Source organism: Bombus affinis, chromosome 6 (assembly GCF_024516045.1).
Source record: "Bombus affinis isolate iyBomAffi1 chromosome 6, iyBomAffi1.2, whole genome shotgun sequence".
Classification (NCBI taxonomy): Eukaryota; Metazoa; Arthropoda; class Insecta; order Hymenoptera; family Apidae; genus Bombus; species Bombus affinis.
The window spans coordinates 1122858-1136316 of record NC_066349.1 but is presented as its reverse complement, the minus strand read 5'-3'; the positions used below and the strand labels follow the sequence as shown (position 1 = coordinate 1136316).

The following is a 13459-nucleotide window of genomic DNA, read 5'->3' as shown; positions in this document are numbered from 1 at the left end:
ACACGATATAAAGAGCGAGGAATACGAAAACTTTCCAACGACTGCCGTCTTTTATTAACAGCGAGAAAACCTTTTTATTCGATGTAAATTAATGTTGGAACTGATTGGCATTTTTTGCCTGATATTTTTTTTATTATATTAACTCACGATGATTATAGATAGTACGCACGTAAGCACTTTCGCTCGTGAAAGCTATGGGAAGCTTATAATTTGAGAGGAATCATTCTTGATTAACGAGAAACCTTTGAAATCGAGATTATCTGATCTTGCTCTGGTTATTCTAATTGTAAGCAGCTCGCGCGTTTTTCTTTCCTCGATGCAGGTAAGGGGTTAAGGCAAGCAGTTGATTCGGGGGAAATAACGCGAAACATCAAGCATGATAAAGATTTTGCTAATTCTGCAAGTTGTACGGAAATTAAAGATTGTGGTAGCTTTTAACGCTCAAAGCAGTCAATTCGCAATTTTATTACGTAGAGCAGAGGTAGCAAACGGTAATCAGCCGCGGAAACGCCTAATGCATTCCTTCATTAGCTGCACGAGGCAAATTGTAATATCAGCGTGTATCAGATTAGGTCAGACTATGGCGTGTGCCCCACGTACCACACGTTTGTTCCTTCGGCCCATAACTCAACCGCATACAGCTTTGCCACCTAACAACTGGAATAATATTTCTCCTTGGTGACCAGTCTATATTCCTGACTCAATTACTGCCACGCAATTAAAAATCAGCCATGCACGTACAACAAAGTCATGACTGATACGCATCGAATCGTAAAATCGACACGCTATGGCATCCCATCGTTGACTCTAAAAATGAACGAGCATTCACGGTCTCGTTAGAGAGTCTCTAAAACATGTAATAGATTCATTTACATGCACATTAAAAAAAAAAAAAATAAAATAAAATAAAAAATAGAAAAAAAGAAAGAAGAGAAAATACAAGAGACAAAAATACAATTTCTTCCGATCCATTTTGTGGTACGGGTTGTAATCTCCGATTCATCCGGTCGCCCGTGGCGAGAGAGCTCGCCGCGCGCGGATCGATCTAAAACGTGCAAAGTCACCGAAACCGGGCCATTATTTCCTGGTCATTTCGTAGAAATCGCCCTCGACGTGCACACGTCCACCGAACGAATCGATAACGTTGGCCCCGGCCGCACCACCAACAGATTTGACTCGAGATATCGTTCGAACTCACCGTGATGCACGTGTACTTGATCGCGAACGATCACCGCGTCCGATCGTACGAGAGAAAAAAGAGGAAAATAAAAAAAAATAGAAAAAAGGTTGGAGAACATAAATCTATAGCAGAAACGAGGTTGAACACGAGGGAGATCGCAAAAAGGGATGTCGAGACGCGAGAACTGCCGCATTACCTACTTTGTTCTTTGAGACCGATGCATCTTTAACATAAACCTTCGTCACGCATTGGTTTGATAAACGGGGAAAAAACAATGGCCTTGGACTGCACATTTAGGATCGATACAGCACGATCCCCTTGTGATACTACCTCCCTCCACCTTTTTTCCAGTCTGTCTTTTTCTCTCTTCTCCTCATTTCCGTATTATCAAACCCTCTCTGTTCTGTCTCTCTACTTGTCTGCCGCTTTCCTCGTACGCGCCTGTCACCCAAGCGTCACGGCCGCACACTAGCGAAAAATTACGAAATCACGATGAGATTCGTCTGTTGTAACCTTCGTTCCTGTTTTTGACTTTAGAGTGACAGTCCGTTAAATCGAAAGTGCGATTAATCATAACTCAAATAAATACAATATTCTGGCTTTTAATGACGAATTTTGAAAAGAAACAGAAGAAATAATAATAGTGAAATAAAATAAAGTTTTATGTATCGTAAAAGCGCGCTTTAAATTATTGGAGTTCATCGTACGAGCAGCCATGCGTGTTAATAGAATTTGCTTCTAGAATGTAAGTTTAAATTTTAAAATTATAAATCATCAGTAAATATTTACAGTTATCAGTAAATATATTTATCAGTATCACTATGTACAGCTAACGTTAATTATTTGACCATGTATTCATTTATATTCTTTGACTCCGAACGACTCATCAACTCCCTTTCTACTTTCGTTTTTGCTATTTTTTTTCATTCCTCTGTCTTTGTCACAGTGTGCTCTTAGAATAAAAATTTAACACGATCCGTACTTTGGAATCGAATCGTCTCTCACTCGCCTCGTTGAGCAAGGCATCGCGGTGCTCGTATCAATTCCAAGTACGAAGCAACTAAAATCACCGCAACCATCATTCTCTAGTTCGTGTTTTCACCGGCCACGCCAAAAATTCGTTTCGCCCATACCCATGTCAGGAAATCTGGACCGAGGTACGAGGTCAGAATGAACGGAACGGCGCGTTCGGCCTTTCCGTGTTCGATCTAGGAATGCATTGGTCTCCGGAGAAATGCCTGGAATAATTCAGTCTGGTCCATTCTACGATCCTTGCAAGCTTTCGTGCGGTTAGAGGATGATTTGATACAAGAATAGTGTAAGATATATGGATCACTGATTTCGTTAAATCTTTGAGCACTAATACATTTTATCATTCTGTTCGCAACAATACTATGCGATTCAGATCTGGAAATTATGCGGATCAACGCACTTCTCTAACTCTTGCAAACAGTTGCAATAAATTTTCGATAGATTAACAATTTCCGTCATAATCTAGATTAATTATTACATATTATTAATTATTTGTATGGTAATAGCAGATATCCTGATACTTATGAACGTCGATGTATATGAGTAAAATGATTCGGTCATTATTATCCAAGGATTAAATCCAAAACTGTTTTTGTTATCTTTATGTCAGTTCATGTAATAGAGAAACCAAAGATCGCGATCAGATTGACGGAATACTGGCAACCATAAAACCTTCGCCGTCTCATGAGCAAATGCCGCTATGTTGCCGGGAAAGTAACCGATAAAACTCGATCAAGCGCAAAATGCTCCGATTATCCGCGAATTATCCATCGTTCTCAAAGCAGGCTGCCAGGAACCGTCAAGGTCGGAAAAATTTCATATCGGCTCGCAGAACCACGCCGCTGTGAATATATTCGTTCTACCGCGTTTATTGTTCACCGGGGTCGTCGATATTATCGGTTTCGCGTTATAAAGCCTGGCGCGAATCGCGCGTTTATTGCTCGCCTTGTTGCAAGGGGAAAAATTTAATACGCGAATACCGGAATACGGAATCAGAGGTGAACCGCTGAACCAAAGAGGATGAGGGATGAAAGCGTAATATATGTATAATACATGCACGATTCTCAAATATAGTAATATGTTGTAGCGCATTGAAAAGCCCGAGGCAGTGACAGAAGGCCGTGCAAAATATCGAATTCCGCCTTTGGAGGCCGTTTGGGTTCGCCGTAACTTTTGTGCATCAGAGTATGTAATTCAAAACTCACCTGTAAAGGACACGTTCAGCAGGTAGTTTCTATAGAATAGGGCTCGGTCGTAGTTCGCCATCGCGGCGCATAAACCGCTGGTTTTCGTGCACACGTCCCTCTGAAGGTTGTGCAGTGCCAACGCGAAAGCGTACACGGCATCCACGACGAATTGAACCTTCGACTCTTGCTCATATCCGGTTTCCGAGGTCAATCTAAGCTTCAACGAGCACATGGTGCTATTTTGATTTCCTACGAGTCTGATATTCTTTTTGAGAACGCAACCGAACACTTCCTCCCAGTATTCGCTGAACCAAGGGTTTCGACGGTTCGAGTCCGGAGTTAAGGAGGCCATGTACTCGTCGAAGCCTGGAATGTTCTCCGATTGAAGCTCTACCGTGATAGCGCCTTCGGCTTCTTCTTCGAGACCCTCTACGAGTTTGATTTGACGACCCCAGCCATCGCTCGCCAGCCATTGAAACGGTTGACTGGATGCTGTCATGTTGGATCTTCTGGCCGCTTCGAGGATTCCTCTAGCGTCCTCTGCGCGGGTAAACAGAATTACAGCTCTGGCATTCGGTTTTTTACTCAGTCTCTGGATGATATCGTCGAATACACGATCGTCTGCGGCGCTAGGCACTTTCGCCGCTACCGCGATGCACACGTTACGTTCTGTCGCTTCCCTGGTGAACACCTCGATCCCGTATTCTCCGTAGCTACCCTCGGAGTAGACGGTCGAGACATAGGACCAATTTGCACTTTTCACCACGTCCACCAACGCGATCGATTGGAATGTGTCCGGAGGCACCGTCCTCGCGAAATAGTCGAACCTAATGGAGAGATTAAACGTGGATTTTCTTCGTTATTTCTGGAACAATTATCATAAAATATGCATATCGATAGATATATAGTATGTCTTGGCATAAGCCTGAGATTCGTCTCTTGAGAAAACCTTGCAGATGTATGTCGTGTTCTTTTGGAGGATATACATATGTATACTGTTTATCGAAAATAGAAAAGGATCCACGCTTTACTAAAAATTATTGTTACAACGTATCTGCTATAAAGTAATTCATTCGTAAGAAAAATGAATAATGCAACATAAAGGTTAAATTTTCGACTAAGAAAATCTTATAGAAAGAACGAAACAATTTTGCTTGGTACGATTAGCGCAATTTGCAAAAGAGAAAGTTCAAAGTTACCTGGTCTTATCGCTAAGCGCCTTAGCGGTAGAAGCAGGCGAGATCTGTGGAATGTGAAACAACCTCAGCAAATTTGCCACTTGTAACGACACGGAGCTATAGGAACCTCCGATAACGCCGAAGATCGGCCCAGCGCTGGCCGTCTTCTTCACCCTGGGCACGGATTTGTCCGCGCACTCAAGCACGCTGATATCCAAATTAGACAGAGATGCTCGAACAAAATGCAAGCTTTGGTTGAGCGCGTACGTATCTCTGCCACAGGTGTCAAGGATGTGTACGCCCAGCGTGATGCCTGGAAGTATCTTCTTGTCTTTGTTGATCTGATCCACGGCAAACAGCATCGCCTCGAGTCGTTGCACGCCTCGATTGTAGACGCTTGGCCCGCAAGAGGCGCCGCCCTTCTCGTGCACCGGAAACAGTCCTCCCAGAACAATGTCGCCAGGGATCAGCACTGATTCCCGCTCGCTGTGCGCCTTCGATTGACTCAACACCGATAGCTGGTGCAGTGATAGCAGCAGAATCAACATCTGAACGAAAGGCTGGCTCATTTTAGCCGGCTTGGACTTTGTCTACTTGTTGCGCGAAGCTTGCTGTTTGCTCAAAGATCGAAGCATTTTATGCCGCGTTCTCGTGAGAAACTTCTTCTGAATGACGTTGACGAATGTTTTCTGTCCGATTTACGATTAGCTGGATATTTCTTTAAGGTCGATTCCTCGATTAGGATGGTCAAGGTTTCTATAAATTCTACGTATTTATCGATTGCTCGGAACTTAACGAGATTAGGTTGCCGTGCTTCAAGCGCACTGTAGAAAAATCTTAGGTCGATGATTTTAGGCCTTCCGTGGTCACCAGGTTTCATTTGGACATCTTCTATTTATACGTTAAAGGCAGTCCTTGGACGATCCTTAGATACGGAATGATTGGTAGTGGCGAAATAGACGGATCCAAAGTTGTCTGATCGCTTTCGTACGTTCCTTAGTTAATACGCTTTCATCAAGAGTAATCCTAGCTATGATTTCATCCATCGTTTCCTCGAGCATCTTCAACCTTTTGTTCCTGAGCCACCGTCCCGAAAAAGCCCGGCTCAAATCTTGGTTTATCCTCCTCGCCTTCAGCCTGAAGTTCGCGTAAGCAATTTCGATATTAGTGCGTCAGGATTTGAGGGAAAGCGGAGAGGATCACCGGAGTACCTACATACATAGTTTATCGATCGTCCGAAGTCATCAGCCGAATGTGTTTTATTTTCCGATCAGACGACCCGCGAAAGTGCTCCTTCATCAATTTCGCGACACGCATCACGACTCTATTTCGACGATTCTTCGTCGTTCAAGTCATTTTCTGCTTTCCTAGGTCATTAGGGGACGCGTATAACGACGACCATGAGAGCTTCCGGACGTAAGATACGACTTTTCTCTTGTTTTTCAAGTAAAATTATTGTTTCTTTTAACAATAGAACTATCGATGATTATAATACTTATAAAATTATTGTCGAAAGGATCAAAATGAAAGCAAGTATTGTATAAGTAGACAGGTGACTTTTTATACAAAGTGGCAAAAAAGCAAGTCTTTATCCACCTATACCTATTTTATAAAAAAACACACTGTGAAATTTTTGTGAAAAATTACGAATTATTAATTTTCACCGTCTTGGTAGTTCTAGTGCGAAAATGATTGTGGATTTGATTATTAGACAAAAAGATTTAACGGATCCTGCGATGTTAATCATATACTTAAATTCTTAAAAGGCAGAAAGAGAAAAGACGGCTTATATCCGGAAGTTTCAAATTCAGATCTAGACAAACTAATTGAAACGTTACGTAGTACATGGTACCCCCATCGAGAAGAAGTGCTAGAGGAAAGGAACAAACGACCTTGGAAGATACGAATGTTACAGGTTCACGTACTGATTTTTCTGTTCATTTCGAGTAGAAACCAGATGCATTCGAAGTTTTCGAAGGTAAGTTTCCCACGTACAACTGAACGTCGCCGAAGCGAAATCGACGAAGGAAGACGAAGGACCTTTGCAAGACAACTTTCGAAGAAATCTCGAGCTCCTTTATTCTCGAATCCTCTCTTAATCTTTCAGTGAATTGTGATCGCGACAGGGAGACGATAAAAGTATTAATAAGTCGACCAGAGCCAAGAAAGATAGGATCGCGTGGAACTTCTATCTGCGATGGAAAATTCCAAAACAGATTTACCAACCTTACTATCTTAAACTTTGTTCCAGTCGTGTGATCGCGAAAGAACGTGTCAACGACTGACACGCTTTCCTTCTTCCTACTTTTTCCTTCCTGTTTTTTCGTCGTCTCTCTTTTTCTTCTTTTTTATCACCGCAGAACCGCCGGCTTTCCATCTCCCACGCTCACTTTTCGCGTCCCGTTTCGACCGATTTAACTTGACGACCAACGCAACCAAGCCGACTGCTATTTAGGACGATTTCACTTTTACTTTTTTACCGGGAAACAGAGGGGTAGCAAGAGACTCGGCGAGCGCGTCGCTCGCAGCCATCGCAGTGGCTGCGAAAATTCTCCGGCTCGACATTGCATGGCTCGGGCTCGTTAAATTTCCCCGGCTACGTACTCGTTAAGCGGACTTAATTTCACGGAACTCTAACAAGCGTGACCGTGCTCCCGGCTTTAAATTCGAAAGCCCTCCCACCACTTTTTTTTACTCCTTACCTCGCTCACCCAGCTGCCCGCACTTCGTCTTGTTCGAATCGCACGGTTTACCAATTACCACTTTTTCCCCGGTATTGTCTTCCCCGTGGCTCTCCATCTTGTTCTCCGAGTAAGACTTTCAGAGAAGTTTGACTAATATTACAGTTGTTCGTCGAGGAATGTTTATTTATTTCTGACTAATTGAAAGGAATGAAAATCGATCGACCTCCTAGAAATTTTCGGCCACCCATCAAGAGATCAAGATTAAACGTATAATACTATTGCATTGTTTTCTAGCGTGTATCTAATAAGGCATTTTTTCAACTTTTCGATAATTACATAATCCAGTAGTTGGAATATCGATAACGTTTATCATGTAGAATAGTGTTAGTAACGTATCGTATATGTAACTTGTTCGCAGTTATAGCGTATGTTTTAGTTGTATAGCCCAGGAAAATAGTGAAAAGTTATAAGGGAAGCGTAAGATCGAAGAGTTCAAGTACAAGTTTCATCGAGGTCGCTGGATGGTCTACCGACGGTGAACAAGCATCATAAGCGCTTGCACTCTAAGCCATGTGGCGCCGACTTTCCAGACGAATACATTGTATGTAGAAGACTTCAGTTCGCGCGAAGTAACCTCGATCCAGTTTTTATTCTTCGATTTTAGAAATGACACTCCTTCCCTCAGACTCTGCCAGTATACTTAACACTGGACCTTCCAAATCTGTCGAAATAACAAGCTTCAATTTTCTTTATCGCTCGAAACATTCAGAACCAAAAGAATTCCCCGTCGGTCTATCCCATTTAATACCTTGAAAAATCAACGCTCAACGAACTTTGCGTTTCATCGATCGAATAAAAAAGATAAAAAGGAGAAAAGGAAAGAAGGCAAAAGAAAACAACGAATCAAAAGCAGCAACGATACGCTTTATCTGGATGCTTTCGGGTCGCTTTGAGGGAAACGGCCACGGCGCAGCAGCCGCGCATTTTCAGGGTTCAGAGAGAAGTACAGGGGCTGTACTTTTAGCCACGGGATGGACGTCCAAATAGAAGCGTGCATATCGAAAATTTGTCACGTCGCGAATGCGCGCGCACTGGAATTCACGAAGTAAATGGGAGTTTTATGCAAACAGGCTTCCAGTTCTCCGGCAAGTGCCATCCTCCATTTCTTCGAGCCACCGACGCTCTTTGTTAACCGCTCGCGCACGGCCCACTTCTGTCACCGGTACGACTAACACACACGATCCCTCTAGACTCTAAACCACCTGAGCGACATTCTTATCTATGAAGAACCCAAGGAGAGCTAGAAGAACGGACCATTTATCTCTCATCCTTTATCTTACGTGAATGGTAAACTCTTATTAATCTTTCAGGGAAAGATTCTCTATACCTTCGTGCGAGAGACATCTTCTTCTCGTTTTTCTTTCGTAGCAATGGTACTTTCAATCATCGTGGTAAAGTTATTTACGTTAAGAGGATATTTCGATCTAACTAAGCTATTTGCACTGTAATTCGTCAAATTCAGTTATGGACAAATTTTAAGTAATCTAGTAGCTTGAAAATAGGCTATTTAACTCGTTACCAGTGGCGTGATAAATAGTGAAATTTGAAAATTTGAAATAATTTTCATTTATAACGAATTATAGAATGCATACTTTCAACGCGACATTTTATCGCAATTTTCAAAATCGTTCCCTTTCATACAAAATCATTTGCTCCACCCCATTTCAGTATATCTCGAACGAAAGAGGAAGGAACCATTTTCCACCGACTACCTTTGGCCCTTCCACATAGAGACCGGCTGGAAATTTCAAACTGTGTGTGTCACGGTCGAAAGGGAGGCTGGACTTCCTCAACCCTCGCCCTCTCTCCTCTTTTTTCTTTTCTCTCCGTTGAATATTCCGGAGGTTGAATATTCACACGCGTGTTTTCGTATCCCGATTCGCTCGATGTACTTTCTCCTCGCACGGAACCTCCACCATCTATACACCTCATTCTCTACCCATCCATCCACCTCCCTTTTTTCCTGTTTGCGTCTGTCTCGCTGGCTTTAAATAAAAAGGGAGTATCTTCCCGTTTTCCCCGTTTAGAGTATCGACCAAGCGTAGGTGCAGTTCGCAACCACTCGGGATATTTACCCGAAGCTTTCACGATTCCAGCTGCCTCCGATATTCGCGCCTATCCCGCCCTTTCAATTTGGATACATCGATTTTCTTTCCCCCTCCCTTCTCCAAAAGCTCGAAAACCCTTTCTTTCTTAATAACGAAATCTTCGACGAAAATTCGCCGCAAATTTTATTTAGAGAAGTAAAACGCTACGGTTTACATTCTTGTAGAGATCCGTGAAGCGGTTGGCACAAACGAAGAAAAACGGTATAAATGATCAAATCTTTCATTTGGGGGAGCTATGAACAAATTTGTACTTTAACAGAGAAATTTGTGTGTTTTCAACACGTTCATCGCGCACGACGAGGGCCTGATTTAACATGGTACGGTATCCGCTTGAATTTTTCTTTAAAAATGTTGAGAGATCGGTCGCAATACATAGTGACTTCAAAGTTCTTTATGGCCAAAAAATTACTTTGACGTGCGTTGAGAAACAGTCCAGTGTAATTCGGACCGATGTATGCGAACCATAGAATAGCTGTATTTTCGCGTAGAATCCCTTGGTTAAATTGCCAACTAATTTCGAACAGATCGAGACAACGCGATTTTGGGTAGGACAAATCTCGGGGTGTGCCGAGATTCAGGCTATTCGTCGGGACACGAGATAGATTAGAGCGATACCATGTGAAAAATTTGTCGAAATAGCTCGAAATAATTGCTCGTTGTTCCACCTTTCGTTTCCCAAGCTAGGAAGACTAAAATTTAAGAATTGGAAAAAAAGAACGAAATAAAAATATGCGTATCCAGTACTTGTAATTGCGAGTGAACCTTCCGTGTTTACAAAACGAACGATGTATTCCGCATTCTTGAACACATTATAGCAGAGTAGATATAAGAAACGTGTATTTAACCTCAACCTATTAAGGATCAGTGTTGCGTTAATTCTACGATATAACTTTTTCCTACACAATTCAGGTCATCAAGTTCTGTTCTTTAACGTCGTCTCGAATTATATTCGGAGTATATTTTACATATTTGTAATTATTTAGATCGTTGTAATCATTTAGATTATCGTACTGTGGTTTAACGAAGCAATATATAAATTACTTCACTTACGTTTTCCAATAACGTTACGTTTATACAACTTTTACGTATTATTCGTGCACTTGGTCCTTAATGGGTTAAGTACAAGTTCGCCCTCCGATTCGATGTCCATTATTTTCTTAGTTTCCTTCCACGAATTTCCGAACAATTTCCTTCGTTGCCTGTATCACGAAAAGATAGGTCGCCAGATGTTCTTTCCCGAGCTGTGCAAGAGAGACCCAGATAGAGAGGTGGGGAAAAAGATTTCTCGCGAAAAGCAATCTCGATTGCTCGCGTGTATCTTCGAGGCCGACTACGGAAACGTTCGATCCGCTATCGTCTGTGTATACATTTATGTTCACATATGTGTATATGTAGGACGTGCGCGCATTAGTAGTTTCCCGGGCAATCACGGGCCGGAAGTTACCCGCAAAATTATTAGTCCGAAAACCGGATACACAGGTTCGATATATGCAATAGAACGTCGCGTCGCATCGTGGTGAACGGATACTCGGCAACTACAAGGAGCAGAGTTCAACAAGTTTTGCGAAACCGGACGAAAAAGTCGTGGATTACGATGGAATTTCAAATTGGTTCGATCGAAGCGAGGAGTAACGAATTTTCATGTCACGTTGCACACTGAGTAATTTAACGTCCAGAAAATATTAGTTCAAATCTCTGGATATCACGCGATTAGATATGGCTGTTACAATCTTAGACGGAAGTGTTAATTAGGAAAGATCGATAATTTAACGCAGACGATTTATAAAATCAATTAAGGTAAAAGAGTAGCGATGGAATTTTGTATTTGTTTGATCGAAAGGATCGAAAGGTGAAATGTTGGATTTGTCACTTTGATATTCATCCGGATGTTTCAGAATGGTAGATAAGGCATTTAAGAGCATCAGTTCTGAGCGTGAGTGTGTACACGCAGTAATGGAAATAGTACACTTGGTAAACGCGATAAATTTCATGCTAAACTTATTTATTCCCAATTTCGTGGATATGCTATTTAACCACTCGAAACGAGGTGATTGTTAATTCAAACATGAGATAAATATCAAGACAACTATACATAACGTATTATAATAATCTCTATAGAAGCGCTTCAAGGTTGAATTACTCGTGAATTTACAGGTATCTAGACCTGCAGAGTCGAAGAATAGTTTTACTTCTCTCTAAATGAGGAATCTCTCAGCAAGTTCAAAAGAGAACCCCTGTTCGTTACAATAATCGCGTAGCATCATCCTGTCTGTCCTTTTTAACTATTCTCCGTTGTTCCTTGGTCGAATTAGTTTCCTTCAAAAGATAGTTGGAAGCAAGCGAAAGCATTGTTGTCTCGCAAAGCATTGTTTCCGGCAATTCTGGCGTTTACGCCCCTCTACAACACAATTGCAACGATTTCACCGAGTGAGAAAGGGGGAAAGAACAAATAATTTCGCATTTCCTACGCTATCGCAACCGTATTGCTTTTTCTCGGTTCAGCGTCGCTCCAGCTTTTAGAAAAGTTCTTCTAGAAAAGTTCTCTTAACGTTTTTACGGAAAAACATCCCCTTTTGTACAATCTCGTGCTTGTCGGTCAAATTTTTCAGAGATCAAGGCGCGTGTCTCTGATCTCCCCCTCGTTGAAATATCAACGATTCTTGATACATGTCGTCTTTATCGGATGTCGTAAACATGAAACAAGATTCGAAATTGTTACTATCATTAAAACTTGTATTCATGCTACCTACTAATTTTTTATTATGTGTAGATATTTTTTCGGTAAATAATGATGATAATAGTGTACAAATACTTTCGGAAATCATAGTTTTACTTGCTTACATCGACTGCTCTATTCGTTTAATAAAATTCATGTGTTTCCATTAGTTTGAGACAGATCTTCGATCACCTATTATCAGTTGCCGTAATAACGTAACAAAGATTTCAATATAACCTTTTAAATTCGACAAAAAGTTGCAATTTATAAGAGGGTCGATTGCCGTCTCGTCATCGTCGCTTTATTTTACAACTTTTATCTTTAACCCCTGTAGAGCGTCCACGGAAGAACGTCTACGGAAGTAGCATTTTCTATTCGAAGCGCAGGGCGTGCGAAATAGCCGGCATCGAATTTTCAATGGAGCTCCTGACGAAAGATCGTTTGAGGATTAGCAGCCGCTTTCATGGCTGAAATGCGCAGAATTAAATATTCCTTAGACTCGCTGGTTTTACCTCTCAGCGTCGGAGAATCTGTATATTGCATAAAGTAAATCGGGTTTTCCGTGATTTGATATTCTTGAGGCTTGTTCCCGGTTCTGTATCCTGTAGACCTGGATAGACCGTCTGAAATTATAATGCCTGCATCGAATAGCTAACAAGCTCTATTAGAATCACCGACAAAACTGTCCTAGTTACGTGTAATAATATACTATACCTAATGTTTGAAATCTCTGTGAGATCGTACTCTATTGGAACATCTTCAAATTGTTTGTCCGTTTTCCTCCGATATGTTAGAAAGGATATGAATTAACTCGAACGAACGTATGAAATAAAAGAAATCTGTTGCTCGAGAATCTAAATGAACAGCCCGTCTCGTTCGCCGCTAGAAATTTGCTAATTCGCTCACGTACCGTGAATAATTGGGCTGCGTAAAGCAGAACGGTTTTAAGTCGTTGCTCGATAAACATCAGACAGGTGTCTGTTGCATATAAAGTCTGGCTCGAGCTCGGTTCGCGATTATTGAACCACTAGATTGTTAACAGTTTCGAAACTAGTGACGCACCATGTGCGTCAATGTAAGGGAATTCTTTATCGGTAATCGTTATCAGTCAATTATGAAAACAGTTGGAAGTATAAGATCGCGCGAAAAGAGTGTAAGAGTGAAATTAAAAATTGCGTGAAATTGAAAAGTGATTAATGACTGTAAGATAGAGAGAAAAGCGAATAGTACGTAAACAAGAGCAGAAGAACATGGATATGTCGGTTTCTGAAGATTGTCTTTTAGCTGGAGATCGGCCTAGAGTGGGTTAAATGG

At 41.6% G+C, this 13459-nt stretch overlaps 1 protein-coding gene across 13 annotated transcripts in view; it reads right to left on the bottom strand.

Moving 5' to 3' along the window:
• LOC126917233 (metabotropic glutamate receptor) overlaps window positions 1-13459 on the bottom strand; it is a 34656-nt gene that overhangs the window by 14821 nt on the left and 6376 nt on the right. For 6 of the 13 annotated variants that reach the window (XM_050723923.1, XM_050723913.1, XM_050723914.1 and 3 more), the window contains 3 exons: window positions 5797-5944; window positions 4599-5714; window positions 3418-4226 (listed from right to left, as the gene is read on the bottom strand). In XM_050723923.1, the coding sequence (XP_050579880.1) occupies window positions 3418-4226; window positions 4599-5146 (1357 nt within the window). In that variant the 5' untranslated portion in view covers window positions 5147-5714; window positions 5797-5944. Of the gene's footprint in view, window positions 1-3417; window positions 4227-4598; window positions 5715-5792; window positions 5960-6803; window positions 7272-13459 lie in introns of those variants that run through there. The other 7 variants (XM_050723912.1, XM_050723917.1, XM_050723921.1 and 4 more) reach the window with 6 other exon arrangements.